General features: G+C 49.6%; 1 protein-coding gene across 1 annotated transcript in view; it reads left to right on the forward strand.

The window, feature by feature from the left end:
- The first annotated feature begins 12360 nt into the window (after positions 1–12360).
- LOC122946854 (actin-related protein 2/3 complex subunit 5-B-like) overlaps positions 12361–22768 on the forward strand; it is a 30476-nt gene continuing 20068 nt past the window's right edge. The window contains 1 exon segment of the mRNA XM_044306714.1: positions 12361–12701. Coding sequence (XP_044162649.1) covers positions 12556–12701 — 146 coding nt within the window. The 5' untranslated portion in view covers positions 12361–12555.

The raw sequence follows: 22768 nt of genomic DNA on the forward strand, positions 1-22768 counted from the left end.
AATGAGTTTTGTTTGGCTGTTAACCCTTGCTTTGTAACTGAAAAAAAATATTAAAATGGAAAATCTGCCAAAAAAGTGAAATTTTGAAATTGTATCTCTATTTTCCATTAAATCTTGTGCAACACCTAAAGGGTTAACAAAGTTTGTAAAATCAGTTTTGAATACCTTGAGGGGTGTAGTTTCTTAGATGGGGTCACTTTTATGGAGTTTCTACTCTAGGGGTGCATCAGGGGGCTTCAAATGGGACATGGTGTCAAAAAACCAGTCCAGCAAAACCTGCCTTCCAAAAACCAAACGGCGCACCTTTCACTCTACGCCCCGCTGTGTGGCCGTACAGTAGTTTACGGCCACATATGGCGTGTTTCTGTAAACGGCAGAGTCAGGGCAATAAAGATACAGTCTTGTTTGGCTGTTAACCCTTGCTTTGTTAGTGGAAAAAATTGGTTAAAATGGAAAATTAGGCAATAAAATGAAATTCTCAAATTTCATCCCCATTTGCCAATAACTCTTGTGCAACACCTAAAGGGTTAACAAAGTTTGTAAAATCAGTTTTGAATACCTTGAGGGGTGTAGTTTCTTAGATGGGGTCACTTTTATGGAGTTTCTACTCTAGGGGTGCATCAGGGGGCTTCAAATGGGACATGGTGTCAAAAAACCAGTCCAGCAAAACCTGCCTTCCAAAAACCAAACGGCGCACCTTTCACTCTACGCCCCGCTGTGTGGCCGTACAGTAGTTTACGGCCACATATGGCGTGTTTCTGTAAACGGCAGAGTCAGGGCAATAAAGATACAGTCTTGTTTGGCTGTTAACCCTTGCTTTGTTAGTGGAAAAAATTGGTTAAAATGGAAAATTAGGCAATAAAATGAAATTCTCAAATTTCATCCCCATTTGCCAATAACTCTTGTGCAACACCTAAAGGGTTAACAAAGTTTGTAAAATCAGTTTTGAATACCTTGAGGGGTGTAGTTTATAGAATGGGGTCATTTTTGGGTGGTTTCTATTATGTAAGCCTCGCAAAGTGACTTCAGAGCTGTAGTGGTCCCTAAAAATTGGGTTTTTGTAAATTTCTGAAAAATTTCAAGATTTGCTTCTAAACTTCTAAGCCTTGTAACATCCCCAAAAAATAAAATATCATTCCCAAAATAATTCAAACATGAAGTAGACATATGGGGAATGTAAAGTCATCACAATTTTTAAGGGTATTACTATGTATTACAGAAGTAGAGAAACTGAAACTTTGAAATTTGCTAATTTTTCCCAATTTTTGGTAAATTTGACATTTTTTTATGCAAAAAAAAATATTTTTTTAAACTTTATTTTACCAGTGTCATGAAGTACAATATGTGACGAAAAAACAATCTCAGAATGGCCTGGATAAGTCAAAGTGTTTTAAAGTTATCATCACTTAAAGTGACACTGGTCAGATTTTCAAAAAATGGCCTGGTCCTAAGGTGTAAAAAGGCTGTGTCCCTAAGGGGTTAATGCATGACAATAACCTGGTCTCAAAGAGACCATTATGGCGAAGGCTCGGTCTTTATGTAACTTTGAATTTGATGGGGCCCCCATGCCTCTCTTCCCTGACATCTCCTGGAAAAAGGAGACACCTACAACCTCTCCTCACACTGCTACGAGACCGTCAGATAGCGTACCGTTGGGGATTTCCATTTGCTCTGTCAGCACGCCAGCAAGGAAAGACAGCGACCCTTCGCTCCTTCCCAGACCTACATCCTTTCTGCAAAATCCTGGGACTTCCTACACCTGCAATGACGGACTGGAAGATTGAACCTCCTGTACCACCGCCGCTCCGTGTCTGATCCTAGGTGACAGAGAAGAGCAGGTCCATCCTCATCCCCACGGATCAATCCATCTCCAGGACATCGATTACCAGATTGATCTCTCTAAGCTAAGTTATGGGTGACTATCCTGATCCTACCTCTGAGCTAGCTACATAAGTAGGAGTCCCCTGTTGCTGTGGACATTCCGCCCACATATGCTTCTATTTGTTATGCCTATTTGCTATTTAGCCAGGTACATATATAATGTTTACTCTGTTTTTGCTTTTAATGGTGCAGCCCCCGCTGAGCACTGGTTGACTCTAGAAGGTCCTACTAGTTAGTATTTGCTCCAAAAGGAGCCTCGGTCAGTTGACCTATGACACTGCAACCCCAGAAGAGGCTCTTGTTGTTGCCTCTAGTAGAGATATACATCCCTGGGAATCGCCATTCACTGTTAGTTATATGTCTTTGAGTTTTGTCTTGTTTTGTCATGTCTGCCTCTCCCTCTTGTTTCCATATCCCTTTCTAGCTACCTCACACTCCTCGATCAAAGCTCTTACGAACCCTGATCCCGGACGAGAATTCATCAGACGTGAGGTTCTTCGGCTAACCAACAAGGAACACGCAGAAATACTTTATGTGAATATTGGTGAGCTGTATTCTCCCTGCACTCCACTTCTTCCTACATTACCATGGTGCAGTGTATGACCCTAAATGTCAAGGGACTCAACTCCAACACCAAGACTTTCGCTTTTGGAGTTAGAATGTCCCTCAAAGCGGACATAGTGTTTCTTCCAGAAATCCACTTTGACGAAAATTCCTCCTTTCGCTTTGCATCTCACCTATATCCTACTGCATACTCGGCCAACCATTCTCGCAAGAAGGCGGGAGTCGCAATCCTCATTTCAGCCCACTGTCGAATTAGAATTGAATCTTCAATATTAGACCCACAGGGGCGCTACATCATTTTAAGTGGTAAACTTGCAGGTCAGGCAATCATGCTTTGTAATTTATATGTCCAGAACACATCCCAGATTCATTTTCTTAGTAGAGTGCTACGCAAGGTCTTTGGATTCCCCAATTCATTGGTCCTACTGGGAGGAGACTTTAATACCATTTTCTGACTCCATGGACAGGCTGGCTCTACCAGGCAGACCCTTACACCCCACGCAACAGTGACTAGCTAGGGACTTTCGCAAATTAATCAGGCGATACTCCTTATATATCCTTTGGTGACTTAATCACCCTACTGATAGGTCCTTCTCCTTTTATTCTGCCCCACATGGTACCCACACCCGAATAAATTTCTATTTTGGAACCATCTCCACTCTCCATGCGCTAAAGGGGGCTAATATGGGTCAAATCATCTAATCCGATCATGCCCCAGTTACGGTTGGACTAGACCTCTGGTCTGGTCACACTCGCCAATGTCATTGGCGTCTTAATGATACACTCTTTAAGAGAACATTATTACGGGACGAACTATGCGGTCACCTAAAATCCTATTTTGAGCTTAATGAAGGGTCAGTGGAGGATGTATGTTCCTTATGGGAGGTCCATAAGGCGGTAATGAGAGGACACTGTATCGCCCTGGGCACAAGATTAAAAAAAGACTCGATAGCCACAGTACGGTCCCTGAAATCTTGTTTGCATAAATTGGAGGAGACAATGTCTACCCATCCTACCCCCCGCACGCTAAAGCAAATAGTTAACGTTAGAGCCATTTGCATAGGGTAGCCATGGGAAAGGTCGACAAACTAATGTTATAAACCCCACAGCGGTATTATGCTTGGGGGAATAAGCCTCACACGCTGTTGGCCAGACAACTTAGGAATCGACCCCAGCAAACGGGCCCATGTGCAGTTAAAGCAGCAGATGGGACGGTTCACTATGACCCCAGGGAAGTTGCATAGCGATTCTCAACCTACTATACCGCCCTCTATAATCTGCCTAGTGACCTCCCTGCAAATGAAGTGACCAGAGACCGCTTACTGCAGTCATATTTGGCCTCATGCTACCTTCCCACCCTCTCGACTGCTGATACTACCGCCCTTAATAGACCTGTGATTGCGGAAGAGATAGAGGAGGTAATTGAACACTTACCGGATGGCAAGTCCCCAGGCCCCGACGGCTTCTCCTATAAATACTATAAGACCTTCAAGTCAGAACTGATCCCCCATATGGCAAATCTATTTAATCGATTCCTATCAGGTGATATGGTACCTACTCCCATGGCCCACTCGTATCTTACATTGATTCCAAAATCCGGAAAGGACCCCATCGATTGCCAAAATTACAGGCCCATCGCATTACTCAATTCGGACCTCAAGATTTTTACTAAAATACTGGCCTCCCGCCTAAACGCCTTCTTCCTTCCTTGCTTGAGTCATAAAAACCAGGTAGGTTTTGTCCCATGTCGACAGGGCAGTAATAACACAAGACGGAACATTGACTTGATAGAGGTGGTTGACTGCTCAGGGGAGGAGGCATTGCTTTTTAGCTTAGATGCTGAAAAAGCATTTGACTGCTTAAGCTGGCCATTTTTGTTCGCAACCTTGAAGGCATATGGTCTCTCTGGCCTTTTTGTTTAGGCCATCCGAGGCTTATGCTCCTCCCCCACAGTGACAATCAAGCTTCCACACGCTGAGCCTCGACCAATACACATAACTAATGGGACAAGACAGGGATGTCCCCTATCCCCCTTACAATTTGCGATGTGTATTTAACCTCTAGCAGCTAAATTCAGGGCTTGCCCAGATGTTAGGGGTATCATGGTATCATCAAGAGTTTAAGCTGTCACTATATGCGGATGATGTCCTCTTCACCCTCACTAAACTTCATGTCTCCCTCCCAAACCTCCACTCAGTTTTGCAGGAATTTGGACGACTGTCTGGGTAGAAGGTCAACACCCATAAAACTGAGGCTCTCCCACTCAATTTACCTCAAGCAACTCTTGGCTTCCACCGGGCAAATTTTCCTTTCCACTGGAAGGAGGACTCCTTGCGATACTTGGTTGTTGAACTTACCCCTCGTTACACAGACCTCTACAGAACTAATTTCCCTCGTATGTGTAAAGAAATTAGAGATCTCCTTGCCAAATGGCACACACTCCCATTATCCTTCCTAGGTCGCATTGCGACGGTAAAAATGACAAATTTACCTAAGATCCTGTACCTGTTTGAGACCTTACCCGTTCCGCTCCCCCTTAAAGATCTGAGATCTGGTCAGTCCCAGCTTCTCCGATTTATATGGGCCGAGAGACGACATAGGTTCCCTAGGTCCGTACTTTTGTCTAGCAAGTCTCAGGGTGGTCTGGGAGTAGCTGACCTGATCAATTATTATTGGGCAGCCCAGTTACGCTACATCACAGCCTGGGCATCTCTGCAACCTTATTCTCTATGGATGCAGATAGAGAGACTCTGGCTGGCTCCTATACACCCTAACTCTTTGCTATGGTCTAGCCCAAGGGTCAGCAACCTCCGGCACTCCAGCTGTGGTGAAACTACAACTCCCAGCATGCTCTATTCACTTCTAAGGGAGTTCTGAGAACAGTCAAGCAAGTGTGAATGCTGGGAGTCGTAGTTTCACCACACCTGGAGTGCCGAAGGTTGCTGATCCCTGGTCTAGCCCATATAGAACGTCATCACCTAGGGAAATGTTGAGGCCCATGGCCTCCACTAAATCCATTTGGTGGACCTGTAGTAGTAGGTTTCCTTTGGTCTCCCGTCACTCTTCTATGACCTCCTTTCTATATCACCCTCTACTCCCAGCAAGTCTCACCACTTCAGCAACGAGACTAGGGTTTCAACGCAGCATCTTTCGCTATGCAGACATTGTAGACTTATTTACTAGGGACTTTTTACCTTTTCCAGCTATTCAGAAAAAATATGGCCTTCCACCTTCGACCAACTACTTCTACTTTCAGATAAGACACTTTGCCCAATCCATTTTCTCTGGGTTCAATGTTTCCCTACATTTGAGCGCCTTTGTAGAAGAGGGGTGCATACGAAGGGGCTCATATCTGAACCATACTCCATTTTGCTGACCCCTTTCAAAGATATTCCTACATGGTCCGATGGGAAGAATACTTGGGGAGAGTTCTACCAAATGCACTGTGGCAGAGGAGAGCAGCAAAATCTTCAATATCAGTTATTTGCCAAGAGAACCACTATAAGATCCCGATGTACTGGTACCATACTCTTGATCTCCTCCATAGATTGAACCCGGCAGTTGCGAAGGTCTGTTGGAGATGTGGGACACGGGGGGGTATGTTACACCTATTTTCTGGGACTGCCCTCTAATACGCCCCTTTTGGACCACAGTCGGCACCCTCTCTTGAGTAATATTTTCGCTTCCAATTTACCACCTGACCCCATATCCTTCTTACTCAATATCACTCCAGCACATATAAGGAAACATTCACTTAAACTGTTAATTCAGGTACTGAATGCAGCCCGCTGCCTTATTGCCTGCTCCTGGAAACTCCCTGACCCCCCAAAGGTCTCCGACCTATATGCCAGGGTGACGGAGGTCCGTACCTTGGAATACACGACTGCTATGTTCCAGGACAAAATAGATCTATTTCATGCTATTTGGGATGTGTAGGACAATTATTGGGCTAATAGACAACCCTAAGAAGAGCCCAAGAGAATAATGTAATCCCCCCCCCCCCCCCCTTGATGTGTCGTCTACGTCTTTCTTTACTCTGTTGTTAGTGTTATTCAAATAGGTTTCAGCCTAGATCATACGTACCCTACTATTTGACTAATATAGTTACTTCCTCATGAGCGTTCCTTATGTGTTGGGACGCCGTTGATAACTGTTTTTTTTTTTGTTTTGTTTTTCATTTTTCTTTTTCTTTTCTCAAATACCCATTTTTCTCAAAGAAATGAGTATGACAACATGCTGGATTCTCATGTAACCTTTATTATAATTTTTTCTTTGTCTGATTTATATTGCACATAATATGTGATGTTATAGTACATGCTCATCTGTTGAACATGCCGTAAATATTGCTTTGTTAACTTTACCTTGTACAATTGTGCATACAGTTGAAACAGAATAGTTTTGTTGTATTTCAATAAAAATATAATTTTATATATATATATATATATATATATTTAAAAAAAGAAGTCTGTGTATATTAAAGGGGTTTTCTCATCTCAGACAATGGGGGCATATCGCTAGGATATGCCATTATCTTATAGGTGTGGGTCCCAGCAGTGCCTATATCGTGAACGGAGCCCCGAAAGTGAAGGAGAGCGCACTGCGCATGCGCAGCCACCCTCCATTCATTTCTATGGGGCCGACTAAAATATCGGGGTGCTGGCTCGGCTATTGCCGTCTGCCCCATAGAAATGAATGGGAGCATGGGCCGCGCATTCACTTCTATGGGAGAGGCGGGGATTACCGCTTGGTGGTGGACAGACCCCCGGGAAATCCTGAGGTCCTCCAGCCACAGCGCTCCCTGCTCCGTTCTCGATATAGGTGCGGGTCCCAGCAGTGGGATCTGCACCTATCAGACAATGGGGGCATATCCTAGCGATATGCCCCCATTGTCTAAGATGGGAATACCCCTTCACATAGAATTATATTGATTTATGATGCTATGTAACCCCTACAGTTCTGGAATGTATTTGATAATACTGGCATAATGTGACCCCCGGCAGCACTGGGAGGTCAGGCCGGGAGCTGCGTTGCGGACTCGCTGCGGGGGGAACGCTTGTCTGCAAGTGGCCTAAGTAATGTTGTATCTGAGCCTTCTTATGGATCTTCACAGTCATAGATGTGTCTGTGCCTAAATCCTCTGGAGTACATGCGCTGGTCTTCTGTACCTCCCCATGGCTCTGTAATAAAGCGTCCAAAGAAGCATGCTACGGTATTACCTGTGTGCCTCCCTGATACCAAGGACGAATGTCCTGGCCTGACCACAAACCTTACCAAGGGTTAATAAGCTCCTTAGGCCCTGTTCACATGTTCACGTTTTGATGAGGATTTAGGAGCAGAGTTTATACCTAACATCTCATTACATCCGCTAACGCTCCACACCCAATTTGTTTGTGATATGTTATAGTCTATTTACATGCTCTATCATCTGGAGCTACTTGTACTCATGTACTACTCAAACACATGAACATTGGCCTGTCCTGCCAAAAACAGCGGGTTCAGACTAATGTGCATGGGCCCTTAAAGCCTTTCTTTTGGCGCTGTCCATCATCCTCTTTTATGATTGACGTCAATAGACAAATTGTAATATTTTATCAGAAGCAAGGTCCTCTCCACCTACGTCATCTGATGTAAAGAGCAATTCATGAGGGGTTCCAACACCCTGATGTCCACCCCTTGATACAACCCTGCAATCAGCTTGTTAGTGACCAGGGACTTCTCCATTATAGGGACCGGGCATCCTTATTCTGTGGATTGATGGAGGTCCTCACTCAGACGGTCATAATGTGGTCACAATGTAGCTTTTGTACTATGTCCTCAAGACTGGGACATCCCATGGTTCAAATTAACTTAGATCACCATAGGGGACTTAGCCAACTGACTGGACCTTATCCACTTTGTTCACCCACATTTAATAGATGCCCCTTGTTCTCAGGGCCACAGAGTATGTATATGACGACCAGGGCTGGTTTTAGACAAAATGTGGCCCTGGGCAAAATCAAAAGTGGGGCCCCTAATCTTGTAATAATGTACTAACAACACAGTTACATTCTGTCGATACCGGCGCTCCCTCACAGATTTACACCCAACCACCTTTCCCAACCTTTTGGTTGCCACCTTTCCCAACCAAAAATACTGGTTACACAAGTTAAAAAGGTTGGTGTGGGTTAAGACGGCTGTTATTTGAGAATATTTTACCTTTTGCTCCAATATCAAACTTTTCACTGTTGGGGGACAACCTGTGTATTTAAGTTTTATGTAGCCTCTATTTTTAAAATGTTTCTGTGGAGATTCAAACTCACAACCTTTTTATATTAAAGGCAAGAACCTTAAAGGGGCTGTCTCATGACAGACAATGGGGGCATATTGCTAGGATATGCCCCCATTTTCTTATAGATGCAGGTCCCCAGAAAGAGGGTGCACTACGCGTGCACAGCCACCCTCCATTTATTTTCCCGGGACTGGCGAAAATAGCCGAGCGCTGGCTCGGCTATTTCCATCGAGCCCGTAGAAGTGAATGGGAATGGTGACCGGGAATGGTCACCTATAAGACAATGGGAGCATATCCTAGCAATATGCCCCCATTGTCTATGATGAGACAACCCCTTTAACCACTGAGCTATAGAGCTCCATGTTAAACTATTGAAAATATATTATGGCTAAAAACCTGAGTAGTAGTTCCCCCTGAATTATTAATTCATATATATCAGAGGTATTATTTAATATATATTTTTTTTTTTGTAATTACATATTTATTTTGTGCCATACATTTTTTTTTTTACAATTACTAAAAAAATATATGAAATGATACTTCTGCTGTATATACATACCTAATACAAGAGAAACTTCTATGGGGTTTTTCAGCAATGACTTAGCATTAAGCTTCATAGCTCAGTGGTTAAGGTTCTTGCCCTTAATGTAGATGGTTGTGAGTTGCAATCCCCACAGAAACATTTCAAAAGTAGAGTCTAATCTAGACTTATGTACACAGGGTGTGACTATGCTTGGGGGATATCCATTTCATGTTCATAACACTGACTCCTTATATGAAATGATGCTTCTGCTGTACATACCTAATACAAAACAAGCTTCTATGAGGTTTTTCAGCAATGTGGTCCACTTAAGGGACTTAAAAAAAAAAAAAAAAAAAAAAAAGGAAAAAAAGTTTTGAAAATATAAAAAAAATTAAAAATTAAAATCGCCCCCATTCCCCAAAATAAAAATAAACAATAGCAGAGTGAGAGCAAGCTGTGAAATTTCCCACTGTTCAATAACATTGGAGTCCTGACTGTTCAAGGATCTGCCAGGACTGAAGCAGGGGGCCCCTTAGAGGATTGGAGCCCTGGGCAATTGCCCAGTTTGCCCCCACCTAACGCTAGCCCTGATGACGACAAGCAGGATGGTAACACTCCATCTATTAGATACATGAATTGGTGATGGGTGGACACCTGTTGTACTATCAAGGAGACATCTTGGTGTCATCGTGAACCTGTAATCATGGCGTCTCTGACTGTGAAGTAACCTCTGAGTTTGTCTGGTAGAAAAGAAAAAAAAAAGATTCAGGAGAATGGCAGAGCATACCCTGGAGACATCTTAGTCGCTCTTACAGGGCACACAGAGCATCAGTTGCAGGAAGCAGTCTATGTGAGGAAAGAAGAGAGAGGATGGGGAACAGTCTGAGGAGGGAAGGGCATGAGGAGCAGTCTATGAGAAAAGGGTGTCCCGGGGAGAAGTCTGTGAGAAAGAGGTGTCCCGGGGAGAAGTCTGTGAGAAAGAGGTGTCCCGGGGAGAAGTCTGTGAGAAAGAGGTGTCCCGGGGAGAAGTCTGTGAGAAAGAGGTGTCCCGGGGAGAAGTCTGTGAGAAAGAGGTGTCCCGGGGAGAAGTCTGTGAGAAAGAGGTGTCCCGGGGAGAAGTCTGTGAGAAAGAGGTGTCCCGGGGAGAAGTCTGTGAGAAAGAGGTGTCCCGGGGAGAAGTCTGTGAGAAAGAGGTGTCCCGGGGAGAAGTCTGTGAGAAAGAGGTGTCCCGGGGAGAAGTCTGTGAGAAAGAGGTGTCCCGGGGAGAAGTCTGTGAGAAAGAGGTGTCCCGGGGAGAAGTCTGTGAGAAAGGGGTGTCCCGGGGAGAAGTCTGTGAGAAAGGGGTGTCCCGGGGAGAAGTCTGTGAGAAAGGGGTGTCCCGGGGAGAAGTCTGTGAGAAAGGGGTGCCCCGGGGAGAAGTCTGTGAGAAAGAGGTGCCCCGGGGAGAAGTCTGTGAGAAAGGGGTGTCCCGGGGAGAAGTCTGTGAGAAAGGGGTGTCCCGGGGAGAAGTCTGTGAGAAAGGGGTGTCCCGGGGAGAAGTCTGTGAGAAAGAGGTGTCCCGGGGAGAAGTCTGTGAGAAAGAGGTGTCCCGGGGAGAAGTCTGTGAGAAAGAGGTGTCCCGGGGAGAAGTCTGTGAGAAAGAGGTGTCCCGTCTGGCTATGAGCTGTGCGCTGCGATTGGCCAGCGCTGCAGCAAGGGACACGCCTCATACAAAAAAATCAGTCCAGTACAACAGACGGAGCTGAGACACCGGACCCTATACCAGGCGAACGGAGCGGCGCCCAGACATAGTAGTAAGTGCAGGGGGACCCCTGGGCGCCGCTCTGCCCACAGGTATAGTTAGTTTTCCGTTTGTAAACTAGTGAAAGGTCCTCTGACGGGCGCTGTGGAGGTCAGTGTTAAGGGGACGGGTGCTGTGGAGGTCAGTGTTAAGGGGACGGGTGCTGTGGAGGTCAGTGTTAAGGGGACGGGTGCTGTAGAGGTCAGTGTTAAGGGGACGGGTGCTGTGGAGGTAAGTGTTAAGGGGACGGGTGCTGTGGAGGTAAGTGTTAAGGGGACGGGTGCTGTGGAGGTCAGTGTTGAGGGGACGGGCGCTGTGGAGGTCAGTGTTAAGGGGACGGGCGCTGTGGAGGTCAGTGTTAAGCAGGGTTGTCAAGCAGAATTTATCTTTTTTTCTGGACAACTTATGCCAAAATCAGACAGCCAAAATTTTTGGGACAAATTGGAAAACCATAGTAGCTCAATATACTGAAGAACCCATCACCAGCATTTGCTGTGAGCTGTAAAACAATTATAATAACATAATAATTGCCACCAAAATAATCTAGTCAACTGTTAACGGGTGAGAGCTGTGGAGGTCAGTGGCTGGGAGCCCTGAAAAGCTACCCCAAATGGAGTTTAGGGGAGCCGTTTGTACCTTGTGGTAGCTCCACAGCTTATCACAGTGATGTTCCTATGGAGCTCTGACGATTGCATGTTCAAGTCCCCTGCCTAGAGGGACTTTTAAAAAAAAGTTTTAAAAATGTAATAAAATATAGAAATTCAAGTCACCCCAAATAAAAAAAATATATAAAAGTTCAAATCACCTCCCTTTCACCATATTAAAAAGAAATAAACAATAAAAAAAACAATTTTTTTCAATTCTTTACCTCCCCCAAAAGAATCCTAAAAATAAAATAAAATACGCTCTCACGCAGCTCCGCAGACATAAATATAAAAAACCTATGGGGGTCAGAATATGGTGATGGAATAAAAATATATATTTTTTATCAGTTTTTTCAATGTATTAAAACTGTAATAAAGCAATATAAACGTGGTATTGCTGTAATCGCACTGACGCAGAGAATAACAGTAACAGGTCAGTTTTAGCGCATAGGGTATGTAAAAAATGGAAAACCACAAGGTCCTGAAGGGGTTAAAGGGAAAATTTCAGATGATAATATAAGAAGAAATTGTTATTTCCACTCATATTAAGGAGAATTCTCCTCACAATAATCAGAAATAACGTTATTTCACAGTGAGGACCCCGCCACAGCCTCTGGCCACTCTGGTTAGAGGGTCGCAGTTGCTAGGCAACAAGCAGGCGCCATCTTTCCCCTTCCCTCTGTGGGGTCGCTGACGCGTTTCCGGTTCCTTTCCACTCTCCGCCCGCCGGAGCCACCGGAAGCGGAGGGAGCCGGGCGGAAAGGAGCGGAAAGCCCGTGACAGCCACCAGAGCCGCCACCTCCCTCCCTGTCACCCGGGTCACACCCCCGCCAGACCGCCGGGACACCCGCGCTGTCACCCCCGTCCAGTGTCACACCCCCTTCGGTGCCCGGCCATGGCCAAGAACACACTGTCGTCGCGTTTCCGCAAGGTGGACATCGATGAGTACGACGAGAACAAGTTCGTGGACGAGCAGCTGCAGGAGGAGCCGGCGGAGCTCCAGGGGCCGGACGAGGGAGAGGTGGACGGGCTCATCAGGCAATATCCTTGTGGTCCGGCAGGATCAGGTTTGGGGGGCGGCAGACTGCAGCAGACCCCATTCATCGGCAGTGGTATTGAGGGGGTTAATACTGGTGACCCCATTGTGGGGTCTGCTCAGGTCTCTGGTTACCCCCTTTGGCACGGCTCAGAGGAGATCTACCTAAAGTCCATTCACATCAATGACAGGGTGATGGAGAGTCTCACTGGTGCCAAAGGGGTTAACTCTCTTGGCTGCAGAAACGTCCCCCTCCCCCAGATTTCCCATTAAATGAGGTGATCAGAAGCAGCACATGGGGGTCCTGATGATCAGATATTATTACCTGCTGTGGCACTACAGATCCCAGCAAGTTGTCGCCTGGATTTCTTTCCACTCTGGTTGTGGCCGCTGTTTGGTTTCTTACTGGTTTTATTACATGTTGTAACTGTATTGTGTGTCCATGTATTGGGTCATAAACACTAGAGGGTACGGAATGGAAGCAGAGACTGGTGGAGACTGCCGCAGCGCCGGGGCAAAACCTTTAAAACAGACTTTTATTTTTATTGGTTACGTCTGATTTTGGGTGACAACCAATATGTCCTCTGAATTGGTTGTCACCCTGCTTTCCTTAGCACTCGGGCTACCAGATTATTTAGGGTTCATGCACCTAACAGCAACCGTTTACTGCCAGCAGCTCCTCCCCCCTCTTGTGCCAGCAGCTCCTCCCCCCTCTTGTGCCAGCAGCTCCTCCCCCCTCTTGTGCCAGCAGCTCCTCCCCCCTCTTGTGCCAGCAGCTCCTCCCCCCTCTTGTGCCAGCAGCTCCTCCCCCCTCTTGTGCCAGCAGCTCCTCCCCCCTCTTGTGCCAGCAGCTCCTCCCACCCCTCTTGTGCCAGCAGCTCCTCCCACCCCTCTTGTGCCAGCAGCTCCTCCCACCCCTCTTGTGCCAGCAGCTCCTCCCACCCCTCTTGTGCCAGCAGCTCCTCCCCCCCCTCTTGTGCCAGCATCTCCCCCCCTCTTGTGCCAGCATCTCCCCCCCTCTTGTGCCAGCATCCCCCCCCCTCTTGTGCCAGCATCCCCCCCCCTCTTGTGCCAGCATCCCCCCCCTCTTGTGCCAGCATCTCCCCCCCCTCTTGTGCCAGCATCTCCCCCCCCTCTTGTGCCAGCATCTTCCCCCCTCTTGTGCCAGCATCTTCCCCCCCTCTTGTGCCAGCATCTCCCCCCCTCTTGTGCCAGCATCTCCCCCCCCCTCTTGTGCCAGCATCCTCCCCCCCCTCTTGTGCCAACATCTCCCCCCCTCTTGTGCCAACATCTCCCCCCCTCTTGTGCCAACATCTCCCCCCCTCTTGTGCCAGCAGCTCCCCCCCTCTTGTGCCAGCAGCTCCCCCCCCTCTTGTGCCAGCAGCTCCCCCCCCCTCTTGTGCCAGCAGCTCCCCCCCCCTCTTGTGCCAGCAGCTCCCCCCCCCTCTTGTGCCAGCAGCTCCCCCCCCCCTCTTGTGCCAGCAGCTCCCCCCCCCCTCTTGTGCCAACATCTCCCCCCCTCTTGTGCCAACATCTCCCCCCCTCTTGTGCCAACATCTCCCCCCCTCTTGTGCCAGCAGCATGGCAAGCTCCCCCTCTTGTGCCAGCAGCTCCCCCCCCCTCTTGTGCCAGCAGCTCCCCCCCCTCTTGTGCCAGCAGCTCCCCCCCCTCTTGTGCCAGCAGCTCCCCCCCCCTCTTGTGCCAGCAGCTCCCCCCCCCTCTTGTGCCAGCAGCTCCCCCCCCCTCTTGTGCCAGCAGCTCCCCCCCCCCCCTCTTGTGCCAGCAGCTCCCCCCCCCCTCTTGTGCCAGCAGCTCCCCCCCCCTCTTGTGCCAGCAGCTCCCCCCCCCCTCTTGTGCCAGCAGCTCCCCCCCCCTCTTGTGCCAGCAGCTCCCCCCCCTCTTGTGCCAGCAGCTCCCCCCCCTCTTGTGCCAGCAGCGCTCCCCCCCCCACCCCCTTGGGCCAGCAGCGCTCCCCCCCCCACCCTCTTGGGCCAGCAGCGCTCCCCCCCCCCCACCCTCTTGGGCCAGCAGCGCTCCCCCCCCCCCACCCTCTTGGGCCAGCAGCGCTCCCCCCCCCCCCACCCCTTGGGCCAGCAGCGCTCCCCCCCCCACCCCCTTGGGCCAGCAGCGCTTCCCCCCCCCCCCCACCCCCTTGGGCCAGCAGCGCTTCCCCCCCCCACCCCACCCCTTGGGCCAGCAGCGCTCCCCCCCCCACCCACCCCACCCCCTTGGGCCAGCAGCGCTCCCCCCCCCCACCCCACCCCACCCCACCCCCTTGGGCCAGCAGCGCTCCCCCCCCACCCCCTTGGGCCAGCAGCGCTCCCCCCCCCACCCCACCCCACCCCCTGGGCCAGCAGCGCTCCCCCCCCCACCCCACCCCCTTGGGCCAGCAGCGCTCCCCCCCACCCCCTTGGGCCAGCAGCGCTCCCCCCCACCCCACCCCCTTGGGCCAGCAGCGCTCCCCCCCACCCCACCCCCTTGGGCCAGCAGCGCTCCCCCCCACCCCACCCCCTTGGCCAGCAGCGCTCCCCCCCACCCCACCCCACCCCCTTGGGCCAGCAGCGCTCCCCCCACCCCACCCCACCCCCTTGGGCCAGCAGCGCTCCCCCCCACCCCACCCCCTTGGGCCAGCAGCGCTCCCCCCCCCACCCCCTTGGGCCAGCAGCGCTCCCCCCCACCCCACCCCCTTGGGCCAGCAGCGCTCCCCCACCCCACCCCCTTGGGCCAGCAGCGCTCCCCCCCCCCCCCCTTGGGCCAGCAGCGCTCTCCCCCACCCCACCCCACCCCCTTGGGCCAGCAGCGCTCCCCCCCCCCCCCCTTGGGCCAGCAGCGCTCCCGCTCCGTGGTCCCGTGACACAAATGAATCTTCGATGCAAAGGATTTTTTTGTGTCTAATTACTCTATTCAATCGAGTAATCGCTTCAGCCCTGCGCTCAGTTGACTGTGTTTGGAAGTCTCCTAGAAGGCAGTGTAGCATGCTGGAAGTTGTAGTTCGGGGGAACTGCACACAATGTGGATCAGGTGTGGGGGGTTTTTCAGCGCGGATTTTCATGCAGAAAACAAACGCAGCATAATACAGCACCAGGAAAGCGGGTGAGATTTGCGTATTTTGTGTTCATCGAAACAAACAAAAAAATAATTAAAAACCCGCCGGAAGGTTCCACACCTTTTGATAGAGCAGTTGTCCCCCATAGTTATTAAAGGAGTTCTCCGGGCCGTGCGGTGGCCAGGCGCGAGTCTGAATCTCTCGGTAGCGCTATGGAGAGCGGTTCAGATTCAAGCATGAGATGATATCGCCAGGCTAGGATCATATGCCCAATGGACAACATGTGATCCCAGAAGTGGCCACCGCCGCGCAACCGGGAGAGGACTTCTTTAACATAAACAGACATCCAAAAAAGGGCAAGAAAAACCACATAAAAACACACAAACACTGCAATAACTAGTTTGGATTTATGTGTTGTTTTTACATGGGTTTTCTGTGGTTTTCTGTGCTCTTATAACAGCGGGAGTCCCCTTTACTATGCATTATGTTTTATACAGGCGCCGACAGAATAATTTTTTATTTTTTTTTTTAAATCTGTTTTTGCACAAATTTGTGACTGTATTGTCATTGGCCGCGCGGCACGGTGTGGTCGTCTCCTTACGGAGGTGAGAAGCAGCAGGGCACGTCGCAGAGACACTGTATAGCGGCACACGCCATAGTACCGAGCATTGAGACCCCTGTGTGCCCATGTGAATGCTGGGAACATAACGCCTGCGGGGAAAGCTGAGTGACGGGAGCCCCCATGGCCGTGGCTAATATTTTCCAGAAACCTCATGGAGGACACGTCCGATTCTTCTGTCTTCAGGGGTGATTGTGGTGTCTTTGTAGGTTCTGCACCTTTAACAAGCAGCCCCCCCCCCCCCCTTTATAGGTGCACGTGTAGGACGCCTGTGCCACTGAATGGACGTCTTTGTAACCCACTGGCATGGGCGTGACTTCTGTAATGAAGGGCTCTCGCCCGCCACACCCTGATTATGTTTGACTTGAATGGGTTGTAAAAAAGCCGGGCTTGTTTAGTAGTGAGCGCTGCATTCCTCACCACAACCTGAGACGCCACCATCGCACCTGATGACCTGAGAGAGGCCAGCGGGGACTGATGTTAACCCTTGAGTCCTTGTAAAGGGCGTCTGTCCGCAGATTTGTAGCTAGGACACTGGCTGACCTGTTACATGTGCACTTGGCAGCTGAAGGCGTCTGTGTTGGTCCCATGTTCATATGTGCCCGCATTGCTGCTTTCATGTATGCAAATGAGCCCCTAGGAGCAATGGAGGCGTTGCCATTACACCTAGTGGCTCTGCTCTCTGCAACTACTGCGCCACTGCACTTTGACAGGGCCAGGCAGTGTAAATGTCATCACACCTAGCCCTGTCAATCAAAGTGCAGTGGGTCCGGCAGTTGCAGAGAGAGCAGAGCCTCTAGGTGTAACGGCAAAGCCCCCGTTTTGCATATAATAAAACATAATTTTTCTGAGCAATGCGGGCACATAAGAACATGGGACCAACACAGATGCCGTCAGCTGCCGAGTGCACATGTAACAGGTCAGCCAGTGTCATAGGGACAAACCTGCCCATTATAGGGAACCTGTCATCATCTTTGTACTGCCCATACTAACAGCAGCATAAAGTACAGACAGGTGAGTTGATGTCAGAGATCTGTCATTTAAAAGTAAGTGGTTGCCGAACTTGCCGAGAACCAACATCACAATCATTGCAGACTGGGCCTGGAGAAGAGTCCCGGCCTCCTGAGAAGAGTCCTGGTTATTCATAAACTCCCCCTTCACCCCCCCACCTGCTGATGACTGACCGTCTGAGGCTCCATTCACACGTCCACAATTTCGTTCCGCAAAATGCCGACCCATTCATTTCTATGGGGCAGCACGATGTGCTGCCCTGATACGGAATTGTGGACCCGCACTTCTAGGTCCGCAATTCCGTTCCCCAAAAAAAATAGAACATGTCCTATTCTTGTCCGGGCAAGCATAGACATATTCTATTAGTGCCGGCGATGTGCAGTCCGCAAAATGCGGAACGCACATTGCCGCGTCCGTGTTTTGCGGATCTGTGTGAATGGACCCATATACCTAGTTTTCTCCCTTTCTCTCTTGGAGAGAACTGACAATCATCAGCCGATGGGTGAGAGAGCAGGAGATTAGGAAAAACCAGGACTCTTCTCAGGTAGATTTGACTCTTTTCGAGGCCTGGGCTGCAATGATTATGAGGCTGGTTCTCAGCAACCACTGACTTTTAGGTCATGAGTGACACACCGCTGACATCAGCATTTCTGTCACTACTTTATACGGCCCTCAGTGAGGTCAGCATAACGTTGATGACAGGTTCCCTTTAAGGACACTTCCATCATAAGTAACCTCCTGGAGACTTCATCTTCTCTGAATCGTTTTTCACAGATTTCTTCCTAATACTTCTGGTTTGCGGCCATGTTGGTTGTTGGCAACTGAATTGTCAACAGTTTGATAGAACCGAACACCTCCGCTCTTGCTCCCTTTTGTCAGCCATTTAAAGGAGAGGTCCACCAGTATTCTCCAGTTCGATCAGCAGTGGTACCTTCAGGAAAATTTCTGATCATTGCTTTACCTCCCTTTAGGATATCCCAGCGGTTTCTTCTGTTTGCACGTGTGGCGTGCGGCTTCTGACATGGCCTCTTTGCTCAGTAACTTTTCACACAGTTCCTTGTCTGTAAGCGTCTAGGTTGGTAGCAGCCAGCATGCGGTGAGAGGCAGAACCGGATATTCCTGTCTGGGATGCTGCGCTAGGAGATCCCGAAACGTACAGGCAGACATAAGCCATATTGTAATATAACTTATTACAGAAAACCTCCTCTTTCTCCACTTAGCAGCTGCTTCTTTTCGTAATGGTAAAAATCCTGTGGAGATTCCCTGAGAGATTGGGTTACAGCTGCCGCCCATAGAAGTCTGTGGAGAAGGGTGCCTTCATCCATTGATGAGATTCGACAAATTGTTGTGTAGCTTTTATGTGCGGAAATGGATCTGCTGTGCGAATTTTAATATCAAGTCAATTGTTTGTACGACTCGTAGGTTTTTCAGATCCCGGCTGTGTTCCACCACCCCCCCTCCCCAAACTGCTCTAGAAATGTTCTTTCCATGTCCACAAGAATAGGACATGGTCTTTTTTTGCAGAGCGGACATACGGAGGCGGACAGAACAAGTCCGAATCCGACCTGCAAAACATACAGAGCGAACATACGGTCATGTCCATGAGCTCTTAGAGGTAGTGGTTTTCCCCATAGACTTCAATGGGGTTGTTAACGGAAACAGAAAAAAAACGCATATGGATTTACGTGTATTTTTTTTATGCAGATTTCTTGTGGGTTATCTGCATACAGATCCGCACCGTGAGCAGGTAGCCTAAAGGGAAAAACGGGCACAGAGCGATTCGTAGGGCAAAAAGTGTCCTCCATGCTGCTACAGAGAAATAGGGGTGCAGGGTCCCCTCTGTGTGCATTGTGTGAGAAATATTTTAGCGGCCCCCAGCGCTCAGGTGCAGTCTGGGGACTCCTCTTAGGCCACCGTCACATTCATCCGTCACGTGCCCTCTGGCTCAATACCAAGCGCGGGCACTATACAATGTACAGCGCCACACAGGAGTCCCGGAAAACCACTTTATGACTGTTGCCATTTTGTGGTCCGCAAACCGCAGTTGCGCGAAATATGGTCACCGCACTTTTCTTGGTCCCTTTTTAAAGAAATACTACTTCTTCCGCAAAACTGACAAAAATAAGACATGTTCTATAATGTGCGGAGAGCACACAGATGAGATCCGCATTTTTTGCTGAATGGGTCCATATCTTGATGCACAAAAAAAAAATGCGGATCGGCTGCGGACCCAAAATACAGTTGTGTGCATGAATGTTTAAAAGCTCCCTATATCTCAGCTTCTTGTGGCAGACTTGGGGGTCATCAGCTTAGGCTTTCAGTGGCTTTGGCAGGCGTAGCGCACTATACCCATAGCTCGGTGTATATAGCGTGCGGGGCGATCACTGTGACATTAAGTGCAGCTGATGGCTGTGCCGGCAGCCGTCTGATGCTGTGCATACAAGCTGACTTTGGCCTGTCACTTTGCATAGCTCTGCCTTGTGTCCCGCGGTCCGGCTGGCTGCGGGCTCTGGTTTACACATACCTGCTGCACAGTCACATCCAAGTCGTGCTCCCATTCCCTATTTTAGAAATGCGCGGGCCCCGGCATTGTGACTGTATGACGTAACATCTGTATTCCTGGAGATTGAGCTGGCCGGGGGTGGGGGACTGCTGCCAGAGGATTAGGATTTCATTTCTCATTTATTTAATAGAGCCTCGCCATTAAAATTATTATAATTTAAATTTTTTTTTTTAAAAGCACCATTAATTCCAGGGCACTGTTCAGATGAAAGGGGGTGCATAATATACCGTACAACAGCAGCGACCTACCTACCCAGCATGGGGTTCGAATGATTGTTGATCCGAGGCTTCGTTCCTGAGTTACGATGCTGTTTCTTAACATGCAAATTAGGCCTTTGGTGCAATGAGGGCGTCACCATTGCTCCTGCAGCACCCAAGCTCCGCTCCTCTCTGTGGCCAGCGCCTCCCTCACTGCCTGGCCCTGTCAATCATAGCAGCAATATAGGGGCCGGCCAGAGAAAGGGCGCTGGTGTAGATCTATACTGATATGAATTATAATAAATGACAGCCCGCTAAGCCCTGCACCGCCCACTGCCTGACCCTCTCCTCCCACTTTTTGATGTGTGGGATACAGAATGCCCCAAAAAGTTAATTTTGTGTAGTGTGCACTAAAATTTGCTACTTTTTGATGCAAGAACAATAAATCCCCCCCCCCCCCCCCCCCCCGTTGTGCCTAGAAGACGATGAGTTGTGGGCACTCCATATGACGCCATGTACAGGGCAATTATTCTCACTTAGAAGTAGTAATGCTGGAGGAAATGCCTTCTTAAAGGGGTTGTCTCACTCCAGCAAATGTATCCTGTAGAGGAAGTTAATACAAGGCACTTACTAATGTATTGTGATTGTCCATATCGCCTCCTTTGCTGGCTGGATTCATTTTTCCATCACATTATACTCTGTTCGTATCCATGGTTACGACCACCCTGCAATCCACCAGCAGTGGGCATGCTTGCACACTATAGGAAAAAGCGCCATCCTATGTGCGCTCCCGTGGTCTCGGCCACCAGAGACGTTAGCACTCTTCCTATAGTGTACAAGCACGACCACTGCTGAATGGATTACAGGGTGGTCGTAACCATGGAAACGAGCAGTGTATACCGTGATGGAAAAATGAATCCAGCCAGCAAAGGAGGCAATATGGAGAATCGCAATACATTAGTAAGTGTCTTGTATTAACTTTCTAACTCTAGGAGCAGGGGGGGGGGGGGGGGGGCGTTGGTTCTGCTCCTAGAGGCTCCGTTCTCCCACCTCTGTCCACTCCCTGCTACACTAGATTGACAGGGCCAGGCAGCGTTGGTCTCCTACCTCCAGCCCTGTCTGCAGTGTAAATCTCGCGCCGTTCAGTGCGCAGGCGTCTTCCCCCCCCCCCCCCCCCCCCCCCCTGCTCCCAGAGGCTAATTGGCATATTATACAAGTTAGATTTCTGTCATAACTGGGCCATAGATAAAAGTAGGAACAGGCTAGTTAGGTTTAGCTGACATCAGCACATCGCTGATGTCAGCTAGCTTATTAGGGTTAAATCTGGTGACAGAATCCCTTTAATACTTAATGCTTTATTCCAGCCACATAGGGTCTTCTATAGCTTATGCATTTTGATCAACGATCTTAGTCATAGCACGTGTGTGTCCAGAGGAACATGCTGTGGTCTTTGAGATATTGGATGCATATAGTTCAAGAGGTTGCACAGAGCCATATTATGCTCATGTGCACGAGGCCTTAAAGGGGTTGTCCAATAGATAAAGGAATCCCCACCATTGCCCTGGTTTCATTTACTGGCGGGCAGCTGATCATGTGATTGCTGTGGCCCAAAACTGGTCTCACCGCCAACCATTGCTGTGGCCCAACCCACCGAGCATCTACTGTGTGGTCATGCCCCGACTCTCATAGCAGATGTTGGGGAAGAGCAGAGTCAGGTGTGTGAGAAGTTACATCTATTCTCAGGGGAGATAGGCCTCCGTCAGAGATGTCTGGCAGCAGCTTCCCCCCCCGTGAAGACAGGCACTCTCGGCCAGGCAGCAGTTCCCCCGTGAAGACAGGCACTCTCGGCCAGGCAGCAGGTTCCCCCCCCGTGAAGACAGGCACTCTCGGCCAGGCAGCAGGTTCCCCCCGTGAAGAACAGGCAGCACTTCCCCGTTGCCAGGCAGCAGCTTTCCCCCCTGTGAACACATGCACTCTCGGCCAGGCAGCAGCTTTCCCCCCCGTGAACACAGGCACTCTCGGCAGGCAGCAGCTTTCCCCCCGTAACACATGCACTCTCGCCAGCAGCACTTTCCCCCCCGTGAACACATGCACTCTCGGGCAGGCAGCAGCTTTCCCCCCCGTGACACATGCACTCTCGGCCAGGCAGCAGCTTTCCCCCCCCGTGAACACTCACTCTCGCCAGGCAGCAGCTTTTTCCCCCCCGTGAACACTGCACTCTCGGCCAGGCAGCAGCTTTCCCCCCCCCCCCCCCCCCCCCCCCCCCCCCCGTGAACACAGGCACTCTCGGCCAGGCAGCAGCTTTCCCCCCCCCAGTGAACACATGCACTCTCCGGACAGGCAGCAGCTTCCCCCCCCGTGAACACATGCACTCTCGGCCAGGCAGCAGCTTCTTCCCCCCCATGAACACAGGCACTCAGCTGTGTGAAGCGGCCACAGCATTCTGGTGTGTGCTGCATAGGCCAGTGACATCACGTTCATCGGTCACATGGCCGATGCGCAACTCTGCCCCATTCATGTGTATAGGGCTGAGCTGCAATACTAAGCACAGCCACTCTACAATGGGCGGCGCTGTGCTTGGAAAGCTGCAGTGCTCACCGGAGCGCCGTGGTCTCAAAATATCAATTTGATATTTA

Source organism: Bufo gargarizans, chromosome 9, assembly GCF_014858855.1.
Source record: "Bufo gargarizans isolate SCDJY-AF-19 chromosome 9, ASM1485885v1, whole genome shotgun sequence".
Lineage (NCBI taxonomy): Eukaryota > Metazoa > Chordata > Amphibia > Anura > Bufonidae > Bufo > Bufo gargarizans.